General features: G+C 42.0%; 1 protein-coding gene across 1 annotated transcript; it reads left to right on the forward strand.

Moving 5' to 3' along the window:
* The first annotated feature begins 285 nt into the window (after nucleotides 1–285).
* Nucleotides 286–16,816, forward strand: LOC101144735 (sarcoma antigen 1-like). Its single transcript, XM_031005756.2, is given in 21 exon segments — nucleotides 286–372; nucleotides 5,685–5,817; nucleotides 8,197–8,282; nucleotides 8,565–8,728; nucleotides 8,979–9,121; nucleotides 9,369–9,503; nucleotides 9,752–9,892; nucleotides 10,139–10,279; nucleotides 10,528–10,668; nucleotides 10,916–10,966; nucleotides 10,969–11,055; nucleotides 11,301–11,441; nucleotides 11,688–11,828; nucleotides 12,464–12,604; nucleotides 12,777–12,917; nucleotides 14,339–14,479; nucleotides 14,732–14,796; nucleotides 15,179–15,254; nucleotides 15,502–15,870; nucleotides 16,241–16,334; nucleotides 16,717–16,816. Coding segments are annotated over 21 exon segments (2,718 nt in total).
* The last annotated feature ends 6,823 nt before the right edge of the window (nucleotides 16,817–23,639 follow it).

The following is a 23,639-nucleotide window of genomic DNA, read 5'->3' on the forward strand; positions in this document are numbered from 1 at the left end:
AACCTGGTGGTGTGAACCTATAGAAAGTAGTGAGGGTGGACTGAGTCATGACTTAGATAAAGGGAGATGATTCTAGATCACAGAACATGATATAGATTCTAGACATGAGATTCTAAACTCTGTTTGGTACCAAGGCACACATTACAAAGACAGTTTGTGATCGTGTACTCTCAACAGGGTCATATATTTCAGCTGTGTAGCGCCGATTCATGTGCCAGTTATGTTCCAGTTATAAATCAAAGTGTTCTGGTAACACACATAGTTAATTATGAGGACTATCTGCAGATGCAGGCTTCTCCACTTCAAACGAGTCAACCAGCTCCACCTGAAGAACTTCATACAGTTGGCTGTGTGTCTACAAATGATGGGCAGGTAAGATAACTCTCTATTTCTGCCCTAATTATGACGTTTTTAGTATAATTACTTTCTTATTGAAAAGATAAATATAAACTATATCTGTTAATTCTCGATTTAAGAGAAAAAACATGACACGGGAATTCTTATGTGAACATAAAATGGGAACTTTTTGATCCAAGAGTGGATTCATTGTACAAGGAACTGATGTTTTTAATTATCACATGTAATGCTCATAATTGTTCTGCAGATGTGTATTACTATATCCCCTTTAGTAAGAAATCAAGGCTGACAGTGATCAAATGGCTTGCCCCAACTGACACATGATAGGAGATAGACCCAGGGTTTGAACGCATATCTTTCGGACTCCAGAGTCTATATTCTTTCCCAGTCCCCACAATAACTCCTTTCATATCGAGATTACAGTCTACAGTCTCTGTTTCTCTTATCCAAGTCTCTAGTGCTCTATCTAAAAAATGACTAAGTATTCCTCGTGGACTATGAAGCACTAGATGATGTTGCCATAATTGGATTGTCCTAATGGAGATCTTAATATGAGTTTTGTGTTGTGTATGAGATAGACATACTAACTCCACCATTAAAACATGAAGACAAAAGAGATTGCATCTGCAGTTGTGGAACAGACCATTGGCATAAGGACACAGATAGGCAATAATCTCTTCTGTAACAAAAACAGACTAAAGTTATTCCACCATATGCCCAAAACTCCTCAATTAATTAAACCTTTCCTTAATTTTCTGTGCCTTTATTTTCTCTTTTTTAACAATAGAGATAAGAATCACACCACATTCATAGAGATTGGCCAAGGATTGCGTTAATACATGTAAAGCATTTAGAACCGTAACTGGATGGTAGTAGATGTTCAGTAAAAATGTTTTCACACATTCTAAGCCCCTATTTTATAGGAAATGAAAATGGTTTGGAAAATTTTAAAATCAACATTATATATAAATATATTTTTATTAAATACTATATTTAATAAAATTTATATAATAAATATAACTATTTTTTATTATTGATATTTATTAATATAATAAGTGTAAATTTTATTAAATATTAATAAATTTGTATAATAAATATAAATATATTTATTTTTAATAATAAAATATAAATTTTATTAAATATGCTCCTGCATATTTAATGCAGGAGCATATTCTTTTTTTCAACTTTTATTTTATGTTGTGAGGTACATATGCATGATATGCAGGTTTGTTACATAGGTAAACGTGTGCCATTGTGACTTGCTGGACCTAACAACCCATCACCTTGGTATTAAGCCCAGCATCCATTAGCTATTCTTCCTGATGCCCTCCCTACTCCTCCCCCACCACCTGACAGGACCCAGTGTGTGTTGCTCCCCACCCATGTGTCCATGTGTTCTCATCATTCAGTTCCCACTCATAAGTGAGAACATGCACTGTTTGGTTTTCTGTTCCTGCATTAGTTTTCTGAGGATAACGGCTTCCAGCTCCATCCATGTTTCTACAATGACATGATCTCATTTCTTTTTATGGCTGCATGGTGTTCCATGGTGTATATGTACTACATTTTCTTTATCTGGTCTATCATTGCTGGACATTTGGGTTGATTCCACGTCTTTGCTATTGTAAGTAGTGCTGCAATGAACATACGCATTCTTGTATATTTATAATAGAATGATTTATATTTCTTTGGGTATATACCCAGGAATGGGATTGCTGGATCAAATGCTATTTCTGCCTGTGGATCTTTGAGGAATCACCACACTGTCTCCCATGTGGATGAAGTAATTTACACTCCCACCAACAGTGTAAAAGCAGTCCTTTTTCTCAACAACCTTGCCAGCATCTGTTGTTTCTTGACGTTTTAATAATCGCCATTCTGACTGACAAGAGATGTTATCTCATTGTGGTTTTGATTTGCATTTCTATAATGATCAATGATGTTGAGCTTTTTTTTCATATGCTTGTTGGCCGCGTGAATGTCTTCTTTTGAGAAGTGTCTGTTCACGTCCTTTGCCAACTTTTTAAAGGGTTTGTTTGATTTTCTTTTGTAAATTTGTTTAAGTTTCTTGTAGAGTCTGGATAGTAGACCTTTGTCAGATGATCAGATTGCAAAAGTTTTCTCCCAGTCTGTAGGTTGTCTGTACACTCTGATTATAGTTCATTTTGCTATGCATAAGCTGTTTAGTTTAATTAGATCCCATTTGTCAATTTTTGCTTTTGTTGCCATTGCTTTTGGCATTTTTGTCATGAAATCTTTGCCCGTGCCTATGTCCTGAATAGTATTGCCTATATTTTTTTCTAGGGTTTTTATAGTTTTGGGTTTTACATTTAAGTCTTTAATCCATCTCGAGTTAATTTTTGCATAAGGTGTAAGGAAGGGGTCCACTTTCAATTTTTGCGTATGGCTAGCCAGTTCTCCCTGCACCATTAATTAAATAGGGATTCCTGTCCCCATTGCTTGTTTTTGTCAGGTTTGTTGAAGAACAGATGGTTACCGCTGTGCGATCTTATTTCTGAGTTCTCTATTCTGTTCCATTGGTCTATGTATCTGTTTTTGTACCAGGAAAATGCTGTTTCAGTTACTGTAGCCCCGTAGTATAGTTTGAAGTTAGGTAGCGTGATGCCTCTAGCTTTCTTCTTTTGGCTTAGAATTGTCTTGGCTATTCTGGCTCTTTTTTGGTTCTGTATGAATTTTAAAATAACTTCTCAATTGTGAAGAATGTCAATGGTATTTTAATGGGAATAGCATGGAATCTCTAAATTACTTTGGGCAGTATGGCCATTTTCACAATATTGATTTTTCCTATCCACCAGCATGGAATGTTTTTCCATTTGTTTGTGTCCTCTGATTTCCTTGAGCAGTGGTTTGTAGTTCTCTTTGAAGAGGTCCTTCACTTCCCTTGTTAGCTGTATTCCTAGGTACTTTATTCTTTTTCTAGCAATTGTGCATGGGAGTTCATTCATGATTTGTCTCTCTGCTTGCCTGCTTTTGGCGTATAGGAATACTAGTAATTTTTTTTTTTTTTTTTTTGAGACAGTCTGGCTCTGTCGCCCAGGCTGGAGTGCAGTGGCGCGATCTCGGCTCACTGCAAGCTCCGCCTCCCGGGTTCAGGCCATTCTCCTGCCTCAGCCTCCGAGTAGCTGGGACTACAGGCGCCTGAAACCACGCCCGGCTAATTTTTTGTATTTTTAGTAGAGACGGCGTTTCACCGTGTTAGCCAGGATGGTCTCGGTCTCCTGAGCTCGTGATCCGCCCGCCTCGGCGTGCTGGGATTACAGGCGTGAGCCACTGTGCCCGGCCAGGAATGCTAGCAATTTTTGCACATGGATTTTATATCCTGAGACTTTGCTGAAGTTGCTTATCAGCTTAAGAAGCTTTTGGGCTGAGACAATGGGATTTTCTAGATATAGGGTCATGTCTTCTGCAAACAAAGATAATTTGACGTCCTCTCTCCCTATTTGAATACACTTTGTTTCTTAGTCTTGCGTGATTGCCGTGGCCAGAACATCTGATACTGTGTTAAATAAGAGTGGTGAGGGAGGGCATCCTTGTCTTGTGCAAGTTTCAAGGGGAATGCTTCCACCTTTTTTCCATTCAGTATGATATTGGCTGTGGCTTTGTCATATATGGTTCTTATTATTTTGAGGTATTTTCTTTCAGTACCTGGTTTATTGAGAGCTTTTAATATAAGGGGATGTTGAATTTTATCAAAGGCCTTTTCTGCATCTATTGATATAATCATGTGGTCTTTATCGTTAGTTCTATTTATGTGATGAATTACATTCATTGATTTCCTTATTCTGAAACGACCTTGCATCCTGGGGATGAAGCCAACTTGATCATGGTGGATAAGCTTTTTGATGTGCTGCTGGATTCAGTTTTCCAGAATTTTACTGAGGATTTTTGCATCGATATTCATCAGGAATACTGGCCTGAAATTTTCTTTTTTTGTTGTATCTCTGCCAGGTTTTGGCATCAGGATGATGCTGGCTTCATAAAATGAGTTAGGTAGGAGTCCCTCCTTTTCAATTTTTTTGGAATACTTTCAGTAGAAATAGTACCAGCTCTTCTTGGTACCTCTGGTAGTCAGGAGCATAGTCTTGGGTTATCCTTTGATGAAAATAGCTTTTAGTTAGCCTAGTATACCCTTGAATTTCATGTTTTATCTACCATCAACATTGCAAAGCATGCCCTACCCCTGTCTGTCTCCAAGATCAACATATTGGAATAAAAGATTTGTCATCACTCAACACACATGATGCTCTCATAAAAGGCAAGTTAATTTTAATCTAGTCTCAGTGAAACAAGGGAAGGTAAAATACAAGGTGTTATCCAAAGTCAAACATGGTGCAGTCATGATTAATCAGAATGCTTGGGGAATGAAGCATATAGAAACATATAGATAGTGATACATATAGATATAATGATATCTATATGTATCTATATGATATACATAATGATACATATAGATAGTGAAGGGTAGGATAGATTGAAAAGGTAAATGTTCCCACACCTCCATGGTGGGAACATTTACCTTTTCAATCTATCCTACCCTTCACTATCTATATGTATCATCTAATAAAGTATTTATCAGTGTTTGTTAATACGTAGCTTTAAAGCACTGAAAGATAAGAAAGGTATTTCTTTTTTTTGGTCCCCTAACAAGGGCTGAGACAAAATGATGTGTACTTCACTTCATTAGAGATATAACCATATGTTTATTCCTTTGGTTGATGGAAGCCACTCATTCCCCAAACATTCTGATTAATCATGACTGTACCATTTTTGACTTTGGATAACACCTTGTATTTTACCTTCCCTTGTTTCACTGAGACTAGATTAAAATTAACTTGCCTTTTCTGAGAGCGTCGTGTGTGTTGAGTGATGAGAAATCTTTGACCTGTGACTAAAACTTTATATTAGCGTTATAAATGCATGGCTGTGTATGCATATGAAGACTGTGACTTTGCAATGGTTGGATTTGTCTTTATTTTTTATTTATTTATTTATTTATTATTTTTTGAGATGGAGTCTTGCTCTGTCACCCAGGCTGGAGTGCAGTGGCGCGATCTTGGCTCACTGCAAGCTCCGCCTCCCAGGTTCACGCCATTCTCCTGCCTCAGCCTCCAGAGTAGCTGGGACTACAGGCATCTGCCACCACGCCCGGCTAATTTTTTGTATTTTTAGTAGAGACAGGGTTTCCCCATGTTAGCCAGGATGATCTCGATCTCCTGACCTTGTGATCTGCCCAGATTACAGGCTTAAGCCACCACGCCCGGCCTAGGATTTGTCTTTAAGGGAATATGTTCACTGATGTTTTTCAGCAAATGAGGAGTGATGAAGTAAATCAGGTTGCAACAGGGCATCAAAGCAAACAGAAACGTTCCAGAAAATCCAAGAGACACTCTTCATCTAAGAGAGGGAAGAGTATGTCCCTGCGGTTAGACAAACGGGAAGGTGAGGGGGAATCCAATCTTTGGGGCTCAACCATGTCAAAGGACATTTGTAGTCATGTCCTTGAGGGATGAACAGATATGAGCACATTTGCAAGTGGAAGGGCAAGGTTCTAATTAGGTGCAACAATTTGGAGTTCCTGCAAGTGTTAGATGAATGAAGCAGGTTCCTGAGGCAGAAGGAGATGGTGGGCTCAACAAGAGGATGGGTCTGCTCACTTTCTGCCTGTCCTCACATTCCGCTCTAACCCAGTGCAGTCTGGCTTCTTCTTAGTGTATTCCAATGAAACTACTATCATCAAGGTCACCAGTGTTTGCTGCACTTCGGCATTAATCTCTCAGCAGCATGCGACACAGTTGTTTACTCCCTCCTGCACGGAAAGCTTCTTGGGTCCCGAGACAACTGGATTTCTTACCCTGTTACTAGAGACTCATTTTCCTTCTCTTTTTTGTTTTTCTCCTCTCCCTTCCCACCTCTAAATATTTCAGGGCGCCAAAGCTTGATCCTAGGCTCTCTTCTCTTCAATATACTATCTCCTTAGGTGATGCCATGCTGTCTTAGAATTTTAAATGATTTGCACTATAAGAACTCTCACCATTATACTTCTACACTACAACTTGCTCCTGAAATCCAGACTCAAATACAACTACACGCGTGGTATCTCTACTGGGTGTCTAATAGACATCTAAAATTCAACTGGCTCTACATGTTCAAATTTCTGACCTCCCTCTTTCCAAAAATACTCTACTTTCATCCTTCACTATTTCAATTAAAGATACTGTCCACTAGGTGAAATATCCTCTAAGTTGTAGCAACCAGCTGTTCACAGGTATCGAGGATTGAGAAGTCCTGGTTTTTGGAGTTTGCAGCTATCCATAGAGCAGATAATCCCATCAGGGCCTAGTTCAAGCTGTCAACGTAAGGTCATGGAACCAGATTCAAGAAGAGTTGGCAGCACTCAGCTCTCATAGTCGGTTGCCTAACACCTCCTGAACACCCCTGGTGTACTTTTACTTAGTAGTTCAAGTCAAAATACTTAAAGTCACTTATGAGTTATCTTACGATTCTTTTATTACTCTCTCATTTCCCATCTCTTAGCAAGTCTAGTAGTCGATGCCCAGTATAAATTCTGCATCCAACCGTTTCTCTCTATCCCTCCAGTGCACACTTCCGTGATCTCTCTCCAAGATAGTACAATGCCTTCTTAGCTCAGTGTTTCTAATCTTCACTCATCTATCACATACTCTCTAACCCTATGGCTAGATAATTATGTCAGCGTGTAAATTACATCATGCCATGTCCCTCCTGAAAACCCATCCTCATCTCTCCTAAGCACTCAGAACAGACCCTGAACCGGCTTTGGTCTGCAAGCCTCTGCACAGACTGGCCTCTATCACCCTCTCCTAACGCGGGTCCCATCCATTTCCTCCTGGCTCTCTCTGCCTCTGTCCTTCACCTCTGTAGTGCCCGGTCCATCCTCACTGCATCCCCTAACCTTGGCCTCACCGCAACCTGGAACTCTCCCTCTGCCTCTGCACAGGAGGTTCTGCTTCTTCCTCCAAGCACTGCCCGATGGCACCTTTTCAGAAGGCCCTGCCAAACAAGCTGCAGCCCCGGGGGCTCCCTCTGCTGCTGTCTCCCACATGCCTGTGGACTGCTTCCCCAAAACCAGCCCAGCACTGTTTGTTTCATTTGTTCTTTGTACATGTTTTGTCTGACTGCCCCATGAGGATGTGAGCTCCACAAGGGCAGGGAACATTGCTCTCTGGGCTGTTTACCGCCGATCCCCAGCTCCTGGCATGCTGCCTGCCACAGATGATGAATAAATGAAAGAGGTGTCAGACCTGGAGTGAAAAGAAAGTCACTTTTTCTAGACAAAAGGGAAGGATCTGTAGAATCATATAAAAACACAGATGTATGATGATGGAGTGGAGGTAAGAGTGTTCAACTCCAATAGCCACCTCTAATTTCTCAGAATATTTGAGGTAGAAAGGAGGCAGGTTAAGGACGGCTCACTTAGTCTGGCTTCCTGCTGCACACAGCATGGCATTTATAGGTGAACTACAACAATAATATCAAATGAGAAATGTAAAGGGCAGCAAGATGATACAAAATGATGAGTACTAAAACCTGTGAATATTTATTCTGCTGTCGTACTTCTTTACTGCATGTATTCATTATGCCAAGAGGTGAGAAGGTAGTTTTATTCTGTTATCTAACCTGATCTCTGTTTGCAAGATCTGAGATTCCCACGTGGTAAATCCTTCTGTTTCATGAAATAAATAATTCCCTAGAAACTGATTAATACATAGCTGTCCCTCTGGGGGAGGATTGGACAAAGCACACCTATCTTGCAGCTCAACCTCTTCATTTGGTTTCCAGATGCTAGCATCACTCACAATGTCCATGAAGAGAAGGTAAAAAATGGCCAGCCAGCACCTGGTAATGTCGTCACAACTGTTCCACCAGTGCTTATTAATATGGCAGCAGCTGGTATTTCATCCATGAGTACTAGGGATCAGTGTAAGTTTGCTCAGTTGGTATACTGTTCTACTTGATTTCCACTATGCAGTATATGCATAGTCTCATGAGGGAAGAAGGTAATTTTGTTGTATTATCTTTTCTGGCCTCAATTTTAGGGTTCTCAAATTGCTACCTGGTATATCCTCCTTCTTTATGAGATAATTTCCTAGATACTGAGCATCAGAGGGGTATGCCTGTGTGGTTGACATAATGCACTTACCTCGCAGCTCAACCACTTCAATTGGTTTCCAGATGCTGCAGTCACTCACAACGTCCGTGAAGAGAAGATAAATAACAGCCAACCAGCACCTGATAACACCTTGTCGACTGCTCCAGCATGGCTTGGTAATATGGCAGCAGCTGGAGTTTCATCCACGAGCACGAGAGATCTGTGTATGTCTGCTTATTATTTGGACTTGTCCTACTTGGTTTCCGTAAGCAGGCATATTTTCATGAATGGTGGAAGGTGGTTTTGTTGTATATTATTTCCTAGCCTCAATTTGAGGGGTATCAGATGGCCACCCGCCATATCCTCCACTGATTTTTTAGATAATCTCCTAGAAACTGAGCATCAGAGGGATAGGCCTGTGGGATTGACAAAATGCACTTACCTCACAACTCAACCTCTTCACTTAGTTTCCACATGCTACCGTCAATCCCAATGTCCATGAAGAGAGGAAGGAAAATGGCCAACTGCAAATGGATAACGTCTTGTCAAATGTTCTATCAGGGCTGATTTATATGGCAGGAGCTTGTATACCAGCGATGAGTACCAGGGATCTGTGTATGTTTGTTTATTGGTTGTAGTGTTCTCCTTGGTTTCCATATGCAAGCATAGTGTCATGAAGGGAAGAAGATGGTTTTGTTGAATTATTTTTCCTGGCCTCAATTTGAGGGGACTCAGATCATTATATGATGTATTCTCCTGCTTTATCAGATAATTTCTTAGAAACTGAGCATCAGTGGGATATACCGGTGAGGTGGTCATAATGCACTTACCTCACAGCTCAACCTGTTCCACTGGTTTCCAGATGTTACCATCACTCACAATGTCCGTGAAGACAGGATGGAAAATGACCAACCCCAAACTGATAATGTCTTGTCAACTGCTCCACCACAGCTTGGTTATATGGCTGCAGCTCCATCCACAAGTATCAGGGATCTGTGTATGTCTGCTAATTAGTTGTACTTTCATACTTGTTTTCCATAAGCGTGCACATTTTCACGAAGGGTAGAAGTCGGTTTTATTGTATATTCTTTCTTATCCTCAATTTGAGGGGTCTCAGATGGCCACATGGCATATCCTCCATGCTTTCTTAGATAATTTCCTAGAAACAGAACATCAGAAGTTTATACCTGGGGGGTTACCATAATGCACTTACCTCACAACTCAACCTGTTCGTTTGGTTTCCAGACGCTACAGTCACCTTCACAGTCCCTGAAGAGAAGATGGAAAATGGCCAGCCCCAATCTGAGAACCTCTTGTCAACTGCTCCAACAGGGTTTATTAATATGACAGGAGCTGTTATTCCATCCATGAGTACCAATGATCTGTGTATGTTCACTTATAAATTAGATTGTCCTGCTTGGTTTCCATATGCATGCATATTGTCATGAAGAGGAGATGGAGGTTTTGTTGTATTATCTTCCGTGAGCTCAATTTGAGGGGTGTCAGATCACCAACTGTCATGTCCTCCTGCTTTGTGCAATAATTTCTTAGAAGCTGAGCATCAGAGGGATATACCTGTGGGGTTAACATAATGCACTTACTCACAGTTCACCCTCTTCATTTGTTTTCCAGTTTCCACCGTCACTCACAATGTCCGTGAAGAGAAGATGGAAAATGACCAACCCCAACCTAATAACATGTTGTCAACTGTTCAACCAGTGGTTATTTATTTGGCAGCAGCTGGTATTCTGGGCATGAGTACCAGGGATCAGTGTATGTTTGTTTACTAGTTGTAGTGTCCTACTTGGTTTCTATATGAATGCACAGTGTCAAAAAGGGAAGGAGGTTGTTTTGTTAGATTCTCTTTTGTGAGCTCAATTTGAGGTGTCTCAGATCATCACCTGGTGTATCCTCCTGCTTTATGAGATAAATTTCCTAGATACTGATCATCAGAGGGATATACCTGTAGGGTTGACATAATACACTTAGCTCACAGCTCAACCCTTTTATTTGGTTTTCAGATGCTACCGTCACTCACAATGTCTGTGAAGAGAGGGTGGAAAATGACCAACCACTACCTAATAACGGCTTGTCAACTGTTCTACCAGGGCTTACTTATTTGGCAGCAGCTGGTATTCCAGCCATGAGTACCAGGGATCAGTGTAAGTTTGTTTGCTGGTTGTAGTGTCCTACTTGGTTTCCATATGCATGCATATTGTCATCAAGGGAAGAAGGTGGTATTGTCGTATTATGTTTTCTGGCCTCAATTTGAGGGTTCTCAGAAGGCTCCCTAGTATATCCTAGTTCTTTATGAGATAAATTCCTAGATAGTGAGCATCAGAGGGGTATCCCTGTGGGATTCATGTACTGTACTTACCTCACAGCTCATCCACTACATTTGGTTTCCAGATGCTACCATCACTCACAATGTCCATGAAGAGAAGATAAATAACGGCCAACCAGCCCTGATAATGTCATGTCAACTCTTATACCAGGGCTTATTAATTTGGCAGGAGCTGGTATTCTACCTATGAGTACCAGAGATCAGTGTGTGTTTGTTTACTAGTTGTACTATCCTACTTTGTTTCCATATGCATGCAGTGTCATAAATGGAAGAATGTAGTTTTATTGTATTGTCTTTCGTGAGCTGAATTTGTGGGATCTCAGATCACCACCTGGTATATCCTCCTGCTTTAAGTGATTATTTCCTAGAAACTGAGCATCAGAGGGATATACCTGTGGGGTTGGCATAATGTGCTTACCTTACAGCTCGACCTCTTCATTTGGTTTTCAGTTGCTACCATCAATCACAATGTCCATGGAGCGAGGATGGAAAATGGCCAACCGCAACAGGATAATGTCTTGTCAAATGTTCTATTCGGGCTTATTAATATGGCAGGAACTGGTACTCCTTCAGTTAGTACCAGGGATCTGTGTATGTGTTTTTTTTTCTTGCAATGTCCTTCTTGGTTTCCATATGCATGCATAGTGTCATGAAGGGAAGAAGGTTGTTTTGTGAATTATCTTTCCTGGACTCAACTTGAGGGGCCTCAGTTCATCATATGATGTATTATCCTGCTTTATGGGATAATTTCCTAGAAACTTATCATCAGTGGGATATATCGGTGGGATTGACATAATGCACTTACCTCATAGCTCGACCTCTTCCTTTGGTTTCCAGATGCTACCATCACTCACAATGTCCGTGAAGAGAAGACGGAAAATGGCCGATGCCAAACTGATAACGTCGTATCAACTGTTCCACCACAGCTTGGTCATATGGCAGCAGCTGGTATTCCATCCATGAGTACCAGGGATCTGTGTATGTCTATTAATTAGTTGTACTGTCATACTTGATTTCCATGTGCATACTTATATTCATGAATTATAGAAGGTGGTTTTGTAGTATATTCTTTCCTAGCCTCCATTTGAGGGGTCTCAGTTGACCACATGGCATATCCTCCCCTGCTTTCTTAGATAACTTGCTAGAAACTGAGCATCAGAGGGATATACCTGTAGGGCTGACATAATGCACGTACCTCACAGCTCAACCTCTTCATGTGGTTTCCAGATTTTACCATCACTCACAATGTCTGTGAAGAAAAGACAAAAAATGACCAAACAGCACCTGATAAATTCTTGTCAACTGTTACAGCAGGGCTTATGAATTTCGCAGGAGCTGGTATTCCACCCCTGAGTACCAGGGATAAGTGTATGTTTGTTTAATAGTTGTACTGTCCTACTTGGTTTCCATACGCATGCAGTGTCATGCAGGGAAGAAGGTGGTTTTGTTATATTATCTTTTCTGGCCTAAATTTGAGGGGTCTCTGATCACCACCTGATATATCCTCCTGCGTTATGGAGCAATTTCTTAGAAACTGAGCTTCAGAGGGATATACCTGTGGTGTTGACATAATGCACTTACCTCACAGCTCGACCTCTTCCTTTGGCTTCCAGATGCTACCGTCACTCAAAATGTCCGTGAAGAGAGGATGGAAAATAACCAACCATCACCTAATAACGTCTTGTCAACTCTTCTACCAGGACTTGCTTATTTGGCAACAGCTGGTATTCTAGCCATGAGTACCAGGGATCAGTGTATGTTTGCTTATTCAGTTGTACTGTCCTACTTGGTTTTTTCAGATTGATACCTGGCATATCCTCCTTCTTTATGAGATAATTTCCTAGATACTGAGCATCAGTGGGGTATGCCTGTGTGGTTGACATAATGCACTTACCTCACAGCTCAACCACTTCATTTGGTTTCCAGATGCTGCAGTCACTCACATCGTCTGTGAGGAGAAGATAAATAACGACCAGCCAGCACCTGATAACATCTTGTCAACTGTTCCACCATGGATTGGTAATATGGCTGCAGCTGGAATTTCATCCACGAGTACCAGGGATCTGTGTATGTCTGCTTATTAGTTGTACTGTCCTACTTGTTTCCTCTAAGCAGGCCTATTTTCATGAATGGTAGAAGGTAAGTTTGCTGTATATTCTTTCCTATCCTCAATTTGGGGGATGTCACATGGCCACCTGGCATATCCTCCCTTGCTTTCTTTGATAATTTTCTAGAAATTGAGCATCAGAGGGATATACCTGTGGGGTTGACATAATGCACTTAACTCACAGCTCAACCTCTTCATTTGGTTTCCAGATGCTACGGTCAGTCTCAATGTCCATGAAGAGAGGATGGAAAATAGCCAACCACAACCGGATAACATCTTGTCAAATGTTCTATCGGGGCTTATTAATATGGCAGGAGCTGGTATTCCAGCCATGAGTACCAGAGATCTGTGTATGTTCGCTTTCTAATTGGATTTTCCTACTTAGTTTCCATATGCATGCATAGTGTCATGAAGGGGAGATGGTGGTTTTGTTGTATTATGTTTCTTGAGCTCCATTTGAGGGGTCTCAGAACCCCGCCTGTCATGTCCTCCTGCTCCATGCAATAATTTCTTAGAAGCTGAGCATCAGAGGGATATACCTGTGGGTTGAAATAATGCACTTACTTCACAGCTCGACCTCAACATTTGGTTTCCAGATGCTACCGTCACTCACGATGTCTGTGATGAGAGGATGGAAAATGACCAACTGCAACTGAATAATGTCTTGTTAACTTTTCCACCAGAGCGTGTTAACATGGCGGTAGCTGGTTTTTCGGCCATGAGTCCTAGGGATCTGTGTATGCCTGTTTACTACTTGTACTGTCTTACTTGGTTATGATATGAAGGCATGGTGTCATAAAGGGAAGAAGGTGGTCTTGTTTTTATCATCTTTCGTGACCTCAATTTGAGGGGTTTCAGATCACTACCTGGTGTATCCTTTCCTGCTTAATGAGATAATTTACTAGAAACTGAGCATGACAGGGATATACCTGTGGTGTTGCCATAATGCACTTACCTCACAGCTCAACATTTTCCTTTGGTTTCTAGATGGTACCCTCAATCACAATGTCTATGAAGTGAGGATGGAAAATAACCAACCACAGTTTAATAACGTCTTGTCAACTGTTAAACCAGGGCATATTAACATGGCAGCAGGTGGTATTCCAGCCATGAGCGCCAAGGGTCTGTGTATGTTTGCTTATAAGTTGGATTGTCCTACTCGGTTTTCATATGCGTGCATAGTGTCATCAAGGGAAGAAGGTGATTTGGTTGGTTGTACCTTCTTTCGTGAGCTCAATTTGAGTGTTCTCAGATCACCACCTGGCATACCCTCTCCTGCTTCATGAAATATTTTCCTAGAAACTGAGCATTAGACGGATATACCTGTGGGGTTACCACAGTACACTTATCTTACAACTCAACCTCTTCATCTGGTTTCCAGATGCTACAGTCACTCACTATGTCCGTGGAGAGAAGATAAATAATGGCCAACCAGCACCTGATAACTTCTTGTCATCCGTTACACCAGGGCTTATTAATGTGTCAGGAGATGGTATTCCACCCATGAGTACCAGGGATCAGTGTATGTTTGTTTACTAGTTGTTTCTACTTGGTTTCCTACTTGGTTTCCATATGCATGCAGTGTCATAACTCGAAGAAGGTGGTTTTATTGTATTATCTTTCGTGAGCTCAATTTCAGGGGTCTCAGGTTGCCACCTGGTATATCCTTCTGCTTTATGAGATAATGTCCTAAAAAGTGAGCATCAGAGGGATATCCTGTGGGGTTGACGTAATGCACTTACCTCACAGCTTGATGTATTCTTCTGGTTTCTAGATGTTACTGTCACTCACAATGCCCATGAAGAGAAGATGGAAAATGGCCAACAAGCAGCTGATAACATCTTGTCAGCTGTTCCACTGTGGCTTATTAATACACCAGAAGCTGGTATTCCAGCCATGAGTACCAATGATCTGTGTATGTTAACTTATAAGTTGGGTTGTCCTACTTGGTTTCCATATGCATGCATGGTGTCATGAAAGGGAGAAGGGGATTTTGTTATATTATATTTCATGACCTCAATTTAAGGGATTTCATATCACCACCTGGCATGTCCTCCTGCTTTGTGCAATAATTTCCTAGCAAGTGAGCATCAGAGGAATATACCCTGCAGGGTTGATATACTGTACTTACCTCACAGCTTGACCTCTTCATGTTGTTTCCAGATGCCACCACCACTCACAATGTCCATGAAGAGAAGATGAAAAACAAGCACCTGATAACTCCTTGTCAGTGGTTCCACTGGGGCATATTAATCTGTCAGGAGCTGGTATTTCATTCAGGAGTACCAGGGATCTGTGTATGTTTGTGTATTGCTTGTACTGTCCTACTTGGTTTCCATATGCATACATAGTGTCCTGCAGGGAAGAAGGTGGTTTTGTTGTATCATCTTTCTTGAGCTCAGTTTGAGGGGTCTCGGATAGCCACCTGGTGTATCTTCCTGCTTTATGAGATATTATCCTAGAAACTGAGCCTCAGAGGGATATAGATATGGGGGTAACATAATGCACTTATCTCACAGCTCAACTTTTTCATTTGGATTCCAGATGCTACTGTCATTCACAGTATCCAAGAGGAGGAGATGGAAAATGGTCAAACACCTCCTAATGGCTTCCTGTTAAATTCTGCTCCACCAGAGCTTATAAATATGACAGGAGATCATATGCCACCCAACGCATTGGATTCTTTCTCCTACAACTTCACTAGTCTCAGCAGAGATAAGCTGCTTTACAAACCTGATAGTAATGACTTGTGGTAGGCACCAAAAATGGTCTCTGCAGGTGACCCACCAGTCACAGCAATGTCTTCAGTGGAAACTGTGCCAAATATACCACAAATATCTCCTGCCATGGCAAAGAAAATTAATCATGATATAAAATGTCAATTAATGAAAGAAGTTTGAAGGTTTGGGCAAAGTAAGTAGTGCAAGGATGACTATAAATGAAAGCATGCCAAGTCTCTCATTCTATGATTTAGAACAGAATTAAGCTGCCTCTTGAGCTCATTGTTGGGCTGAATTGTATCTGTATATGATTTAGCATGACTTCTATTTAATTTCACTGAAAATTTCTAACACATCTGCTTAAGTGTTTTGTTTTCCTTTGTTAGTGTTCACAATAGTTTCCTTAGTAATATACAGATGTCGTGACTTAAGCATTCAAAACGCAAACACTATGTAACATTGTAGCCCGTAGAAAATGTATACTGTGGTAGTGGATGCACTAAGATTGAGGTATATTTCATTTTCATAATTCTAGAAATACTAATATTTTTAAATATCTTCAGATTATAAAAGAATTTTCATTTTGCTTGAAGAAGTACAAGGATCTATGAAAGTCAAGAGACAATTTGTTGAATTTACCATCAAGGAAGCAGCAAGGTGGGTGCAAAAAGGAACTGTGCTGTTGTTTTAAGCACTTGCGCCCAATTTGGGACAGGGGCAGGAACAAATCGTGCCTTGTTCTTCCTAATCCCTGGCCCTCAGTCATATTCATGCTACTTCCACAGGCATTTAGGTTGATATTATCTTATTCTAACACTTTCTTCCAATGCCATGGAGCCTTCCAAATTTACCATAATCTGGTAGTGGGCGTGGGCCCTCAGTCGACTCACTTTGTATTTTTCTAGTTTGTATGTTTCCATGAGGATGCATTTTCTATTTGCATGTCGATTGTGAACTCTATTTTGTATCCACTCTACCTCTTACATCTCATAGATCCTGTAGGTATCCTCTGGTTAATGGAATACCTCTTTAATTTCAGATTTTAAAAAGTTGCCTTAATTCAGCAACTTGAGAAGGTGCTTAAAGAAATAAATTCTCACTGCCATCTCAGAAAAGTTAAGCAGAGGAGAAAAAAATAATTGTGTTAGTGCAAAGACCAAAGAGAAACAAGGACACATGCTGTAGGATAGAATAGGTTATTGCTGAACCTCCCTATAATTTTGAAGTGAAGAGAATTGCCTTCCAAAAGCTAAGAAAAAAGAGGGAGCTTTTTATATCTAATAAATCTCCCTTAATAAAAGCTGTACTTCTGTTTGTTTGTTTGTTTGTTCTTCTGCCTGAGGAGGAGGATGAGTTAATAACTCACCAAAGTATTTAGTATCACAGTCCTGGTTTTTGCAGCAGCTCACATTGTTGTAGCTGGTATTTATAACTGCTTTCTTTCACTACCCATTTCTCATTCCGTTTGCCCTGAGATAGCATGTCAGCTGGTCATGATGCTTGGTCTGGCAGGATGACTCAAACCTTCATTACTGAACAGTCTGGATCAATAGATATCCTGCCTGGATTGGGTTGCTGTAATTTTCCATTAAGTGTAATAAACATGAGAGGACTAAGAAGCTCTCTAGACATATCAAACATACTCTTTTTAGCCCCTGGTATAGTGCAATTAATCCCCCTTTGGTTGTCAGGTTCATCACCCCCAGCCAGTAGATGACCCCCTCCTTTGCCTCTAGATGGAAAGTGATGAAGAGAACAAAATGGCCTGCTGGCAGTATCGATCTCTTTTCAATGGAGTCACTGTTGTGTCCCTTGTCAAAAGCATTTCTTCCTTTGGAACTAAGACTTCTAGTACAGGAGAGCCTAAAATCAGAAGGACAGGAAGCACTTATGCTAGTGGTTCACGGCGGGGAAAGTGAGTAGAGACACTCCCAGTCATACCCCTTCATTCTAAGACGAATGAATCCTGACCATTGGAGAGAAAGCAGACTATGTTGGATGCAGACATACAGCAAACACTGCTTCCTAAAAATAATTTCTCGGACCTGCAAGGTATTGCCACCTAGCTAGCACTGTAACCAAGTTTTACAAGACCATTCCAGTTTCTGTTCATCCAGTCAGGTTCAGATTATGGGGGACACATTGGGAGGCTGATTTGGAATCAAAAAACAACGAGGCCAAGACAGTATCATGTCTATAAAGAAGATGATGGGGGATAGGGAGATATAAATAATAAGACCAGTGAATTCCTATGAACACGGGCCCATCACTGCACTTTATTTTCTGGGAAGCGAGTGCCTTGTTTGGAGGTGATGCTGTGTGGAATACCATGATGGTAAATAAAGCATTTTCTAAGTGCACAAACGTTGATTTTCTGAAATTACCGTGGTTGGGAAGGAAGATCCATATTCAGAATAAGTGTCAATTTGAGTAAGAACACAGCCCTGTCCCTTCCATAGTGGAAGTGGTCCAATGTAATCACCTGCCATCTGGTAACTGGCTGATCACGCTGGAGACAGGTGCCATATAAGAGACTGAGTGTTGCTCTCTGTTCTGGCAGATTGTACACTCAGCAATGACTATATTGCAGAATTTTGCTCCTTAGTTCAGTTAAAACCGAGTTCTTTTCACACGAACGGGGAAGATTAGGTTCGCGGACACATTGAAGGGTGAGGAGTTGAATTTATTGGTTAAAAAGGAAAAATAGGGAGGAAAAAAAATCTCTCAGCAAAGCGAGAGGGAGTCCTGCTAAGAGGCCCCCATCTCGCAGATTGATTCCGGGCCACCGCACAGGAACCGAAGAGACCAGGCTCCACACCGCCACCCCTGAACAAGGTGCGAACTTCCCGTGGCTCCACACCCTTCCCCCAGTACACATGTTGCTAATATTAAGAAAGAATCAGTTGGGAATGGGCTAGCAAACAGTGCCAGTTCTTCTGGCTGCGGGTTTCATTCAGTAGCAGCAGTCTGGTTTCTCAATCTTCAGGCCATTTTAGGCTTGAAGGCGGGGTTTCACCGGGGACCCCTGGCTGTCTCATGTCTCTATCAACTGTAGCCAGGTTGGCCTTGGTGAGTGGAAGTCCATGCTACTGAAGCAAAATCTCTATCCTTGGTCACCTTGGCCACTCTGTGAGCTCACGAGGTTATGACACCAATGTTGGGGAAAGAGGCTGATTAATATCTAGATAATAGGTACTTTATCCTTCAGATTATTAAAATTCTGCTCTACAGAGGTTACCCTTTGCTGAGAACTCTCATGAGACCTAAGTATCTTCACATTGTATATCCATTTGGACTACTCTATCCACATATTTTTTCCCAGACCTCCTTGTCATAAATTTTCAATCATGTGTCCACAAAGTCCTTGATCATACAGCCAATAAACGAGACACGGCCTAAACATGGATACATACTTATAGTCTGGCCATCTCTCCTCCACACAGAAACACTGCTCAAGCATCTTCCCTCTTGGAGGATTTCCCTTCACCACTGTCCTTCAGAGCTATCCCAGTTGGGCCTGTCGTAATGAAGCTGTCTGCTTCTGGCTTTTGTGGTAGACAGGCATTATGAACAGACTGAATATTTGTGTCCTCTGAGAATTCATATGATGAAACCCTAACTCCCAATGGGATGATATTTGGAGGTGGAGCTTTTGGGAGGTAATTAGGTTTAGATGTGTTCATGATGTTCGGGTCCCTATGATGAGATTAGTGCCCTTATAATTAGAGAAAAGGGAACTTGTTCTTCCATGCCTCTTCAACATGTGAGGATACAGCAAGGTGGCTGACTGCAAGCCAGGAAGAGGCCCCCCACCAGAATTTGAGCATGTTGGCACCCTGATCTTGGATTTCTAGCTTCCAGAACCTTGAGAAAGAAATGTCTGGTGATGAAGCCACCCAGTCTGTGGTATTCTGTGATAGCAACTCGAGCTGACTGAGACAGCTGTAGTCTGATTCCCCAGACTCCCATCTCCTGTATACTCGATCAAGCAATAATCCAAATACTGCTATGGTGGGATTTTGCTGGATAACTAATGTCTCAAGTCAGTTGACCCCGAGACACGAATGTGGTGTGGGTGGGCCAGACCTGGCAGGGGAATCCTTGAGAAGCAGAGCATTTTCCTTACCAAGGAGCAGAAGAAGAGGTAAGGGAATCAAAGTGCAAGAAGGATGTGACACAGCAGGCCCTCTTTGAGGATAAAGCAGTGCTCCCAAGAAAGTATAGGATGGCTCTAGGTGTTTAGTGCAGTTTCTGGATGACAGCCAGCAAAAAAATGGGAACCACATTCCTACCACCTTAAGGAACTAGGTCTAAATGAGCAATAACCTGAATAAGCTTAGAAGTGGATTATTCCGCAGTCTCTACATCAGCACCCACCCGGCCTGACATTTTGAGTTGGCCTTGGGAGACACTCAGCGGAGAGGCCGGTCGAACCTTCCTGGTCTTGACTTGCAGAAGTGTGGATAATTAATGTGTGTTGTTTTAGGCTGCTCAATTTGGGGTAATTTGTTACGTGGCAATAGAAAATTAACAGCGGTGCTGCCAGCCCATTATAAAGAAAGAAAAGTAAGCCAGGCCTAGGGATTTTTTTATTGTTTGTTTTTCTGACAACTCTGTTCCTAAGGAAGCTGCCCTTGGAGCCATAGGTGTGGGTTCAGAGAGCTTTTTCTTGTACTAGGCCAAACTCAGAAGTAGCAAATTTTCCGGTCGTTAAAAGATAAGTCACAGCAGCACACCTCAATGAGGTACATGTTACCACCATCAGAACCTAAGGAGGCCCACTATATTTTGCGTGTCCCCTTTGAATGGTAGGAAGGGTGAGATGTACCAACTTGCTGTTCACTGATAAGTACTATGTTGATATTTCACTAAGTTAAAAGGCCCCTGATTTTTTGTGCAAATTAATACTTCGGTTGTCATGTCAGTATGTTACCAGTGTGTCTAGAGTAGTTGCTAGGTCCTGCTCAATCAGCATAACGTCCTCAATGCAAAGAAATGGTGTCACATGGTGGGAAGGAAAGGAGACCGAGATCCCTAAGGACTAGTTTGGGACATAAGTTTATGATGCAGGATACTTTCTTGACCCCTTCACAGGACTCGTGGCAGGGGTGCCCAGCCACTTTGGCACCAGCAGGAGCAAACTCCTTTTCCTTGGGCCCACCACACCTCACCTCTCACGGGATGGAGCATGTAGACAAGTGAGTGTGGCAACTGGCCAGCTGCTTTGGCGCTGGCAGGAGCAACCTCCATGCAGGCACTGTGGCACCATTCGGGTAGGAGTGCCTGCAACCCCAAGGCCCCAGAGTGCGTGTTACAATGCTCTCTTAGCTCCACCATCCATGGACAGCAGTGTGTTATCAGCTCAGTGGGACCTTTGCCTCATCGCATGGGGTGGCTGCCCTCTGTCAGCAAGGGCAAAGGACCAGTGTGACAGCCTTTTTGGGTACTCATACTTGGTGGGTCCCAAATTCTTGTCTGGTGCCCAAGAAGAATGAGGTCACACAGACTAATTGAAGGATGGTGAGTGCAGAGAATTTTGTTTTGCGATGAAAGCAGCTTTCAGGGGAAAAGGCAGCTGGAAAGGGGACGTGAAGGGCAGGTCACTCTCCCCTGAAGTCAAATCGCCTCTCTGCCTCTCTCCTCCAAAGTCAAACTGCTTCTCCCCAACCTCTAGCTGTCATCTCTGAAGTCAAGTCACTTCTCCTTGACGTCCGGCTGCTTCTCCTCTCTACTGGCTGAATCTGGGGTCTTTACAAACATGGGACATGGGGCAAGGTGGGCCGTAGGTGGTTTTGGGAAAGGCAAAATTCGATTGGTAAAAAAACATTATTCAGAAAGAACCAATTGGCAGGGAGTGGCCAAGATGGGATAGAAGTCCTCACTTCAGGCTTTTCAGCTTGAAGGTGGGGTTGCACCAAGGACTCACCCTTGTCTGCCTAGAGTTTCTCTGCCTCCTGCCTGTATCACTTAGAGAGTTGATGTAAGACTGAGGTAGGAAGGAAAAGGGTTTTGCTGGCCTTGCCAGCTGAAAGCAAACAGTTCCTCATGCTCTTTAAAAAACATGTATAGAGATAGTTGTAGATATGCGGCGTTATTTCTGAGGGCTCTGTTCTGTTCCATTGATCTATATCTCTGTTTTGGTACGAGTACCATGCTGTTTTGGTTACCGTAGCTTTGTAGTATAGTTTGAAGTCAGGTAGCGTGATGCCTCCAGCTTTGTTCTTTTGGCTTAGGATTGACTTGGCGATGCGGGCTCTTTTTTGGTTCCATATGAACTTTAAAGTCGTTTTTTCCAGTTCTGTGAAGAAAGTCATTGGTAGCTTGATAGGGATGGCACTGAATCTATAAATTACCTTGGGCAGTATGGCCATTTTCATGATATTGATTCTTCCTACTAGGTCAACTATTGTGGAAGTCAGTGTGGCGATTCCTCAGGGATCTAGAACTAGAAATACCACTTGACCCAGCCATCCCATTACTGGGTATATACCCAAAGGACTATAAATCATGCTGCTATAAAGACACATGCACACGTATGTTTATTGCGGCACTATTCACAATAGCAAAGACTTGGAACCAACCCAAATGTCCAACAATGATAGACTGGATTAAGAAAATGTGGCACATATACACCATGGAATACTATGCAGCCATAAAAAATGATGAGTTCATGTCCTTTGTAGGGACATGGACGAAATTGGAAATCATCATTCTCAGTAAACTATCGCAAGGACAAAAAACCAAACAGCGCATGTGCTCACTCATAGATGGGAATTGAACAATGAGAACACATGGACACGGGAAGGGGAACATCACACTCTGGGGACTGTTGTGGGGTGGGGGGTAGCGGGGAGGGATAGCATTAGGAGATATACCTAATGCTAAATGACGAGTTAATGGGTGCAGCACACCAGCATGGCACATGTATACATATGTAACTAACCTGCACATTTTGCACAGCTACCCTAAAACTTAAAGTATAATAATAATAATAATAATAATAATAATAAACATGTATAGAGAAAAAGGCAGTCACATGATCTCACACGCACACACAAACATATATGTGTGTATATGTGCATATATAATGTTAAATATCTATCTAATGCTAAACATCTGTATAAAAGGGAGCTGTTATGTAAAATTGGTCGGATATAGTATTTTTACAGGACTATGCTGTCTGTATAAGGCTGTTATCTCAGTATAATACTGGACAAGGAGAGAAACATTTCTGGACTTGCTAAACCATATTTTGTGCTCGAAGAATAGAGTGGAAGCACCCAGTGAGGGTGCGTTTGCCGAAATACCGCCTTCAGTAAGCAGAGAGGCTCTCACCCCAAATACTTGAGGTTCCTGGGTCTGGGCAAGGAGCAGCTCTGTGCAGCAGGCAGGCTGGACATTTGGCTTCTTAGAGTCTGTTCCAGGCTTAGCTGCCTATGACCTGGGATTTGTCTTTCCCTTCTTGGGCCTCATTTGTAATATCTCTAGAAAACGGCAATCCCGGGATAACTGATGTCTGACGTTCCTTGTGGCCTTGACAGTCGTGTCTGGGGAGATTGCTTTCCCTGGCCACAAGAGCGGTGTGTTTCTGTAATTCCTTTATTCTAAAGATTTTTGAAAGCCACTTTGTTGGAACACCAATCGTTTCCCATCAGGAGCTTAAAGCAATCTTCAGACACTCGTTATGATGTTTCCTTCATTCAACAAATGTTCCTCAAGGGTTTTCCAGTGCTGGTTCTCTCCTAGACACTGGGGAGATGATGGCGAAAAGGCCACGTGGTTGGCATTTCACCATCTTACGCATTAGGGTGCCTCTGGTTGCAATGAGCCGAGAATCTGTCTGCCCGTGGGAGTAGCTGAAGACATCACACAGTGAGAAGTCTGCAGGAAAGCAGGCAGGGTAGGGCCAGGACTTGGTTCAGATGAATGAGGCAAAATATTGGGGGAAAGCAAGGCACTTGG

The sequence above is a fragment of the Gorilla gorilla genome, chromosome X (genome assembly GCF_029281585.2).
Source record: "Gorilla gorilla gorilla isolate KB3781 chromosome X, NHGRI_mGorGor1-v2.1_pri, whole genome shotgun sequence".
Classification (NCBI taxonomy): Eukaryota; Metazoa; Chordata; class Mammalia; order Primates; family Hominidae; genus Gorilla; species Gorilla gorilla.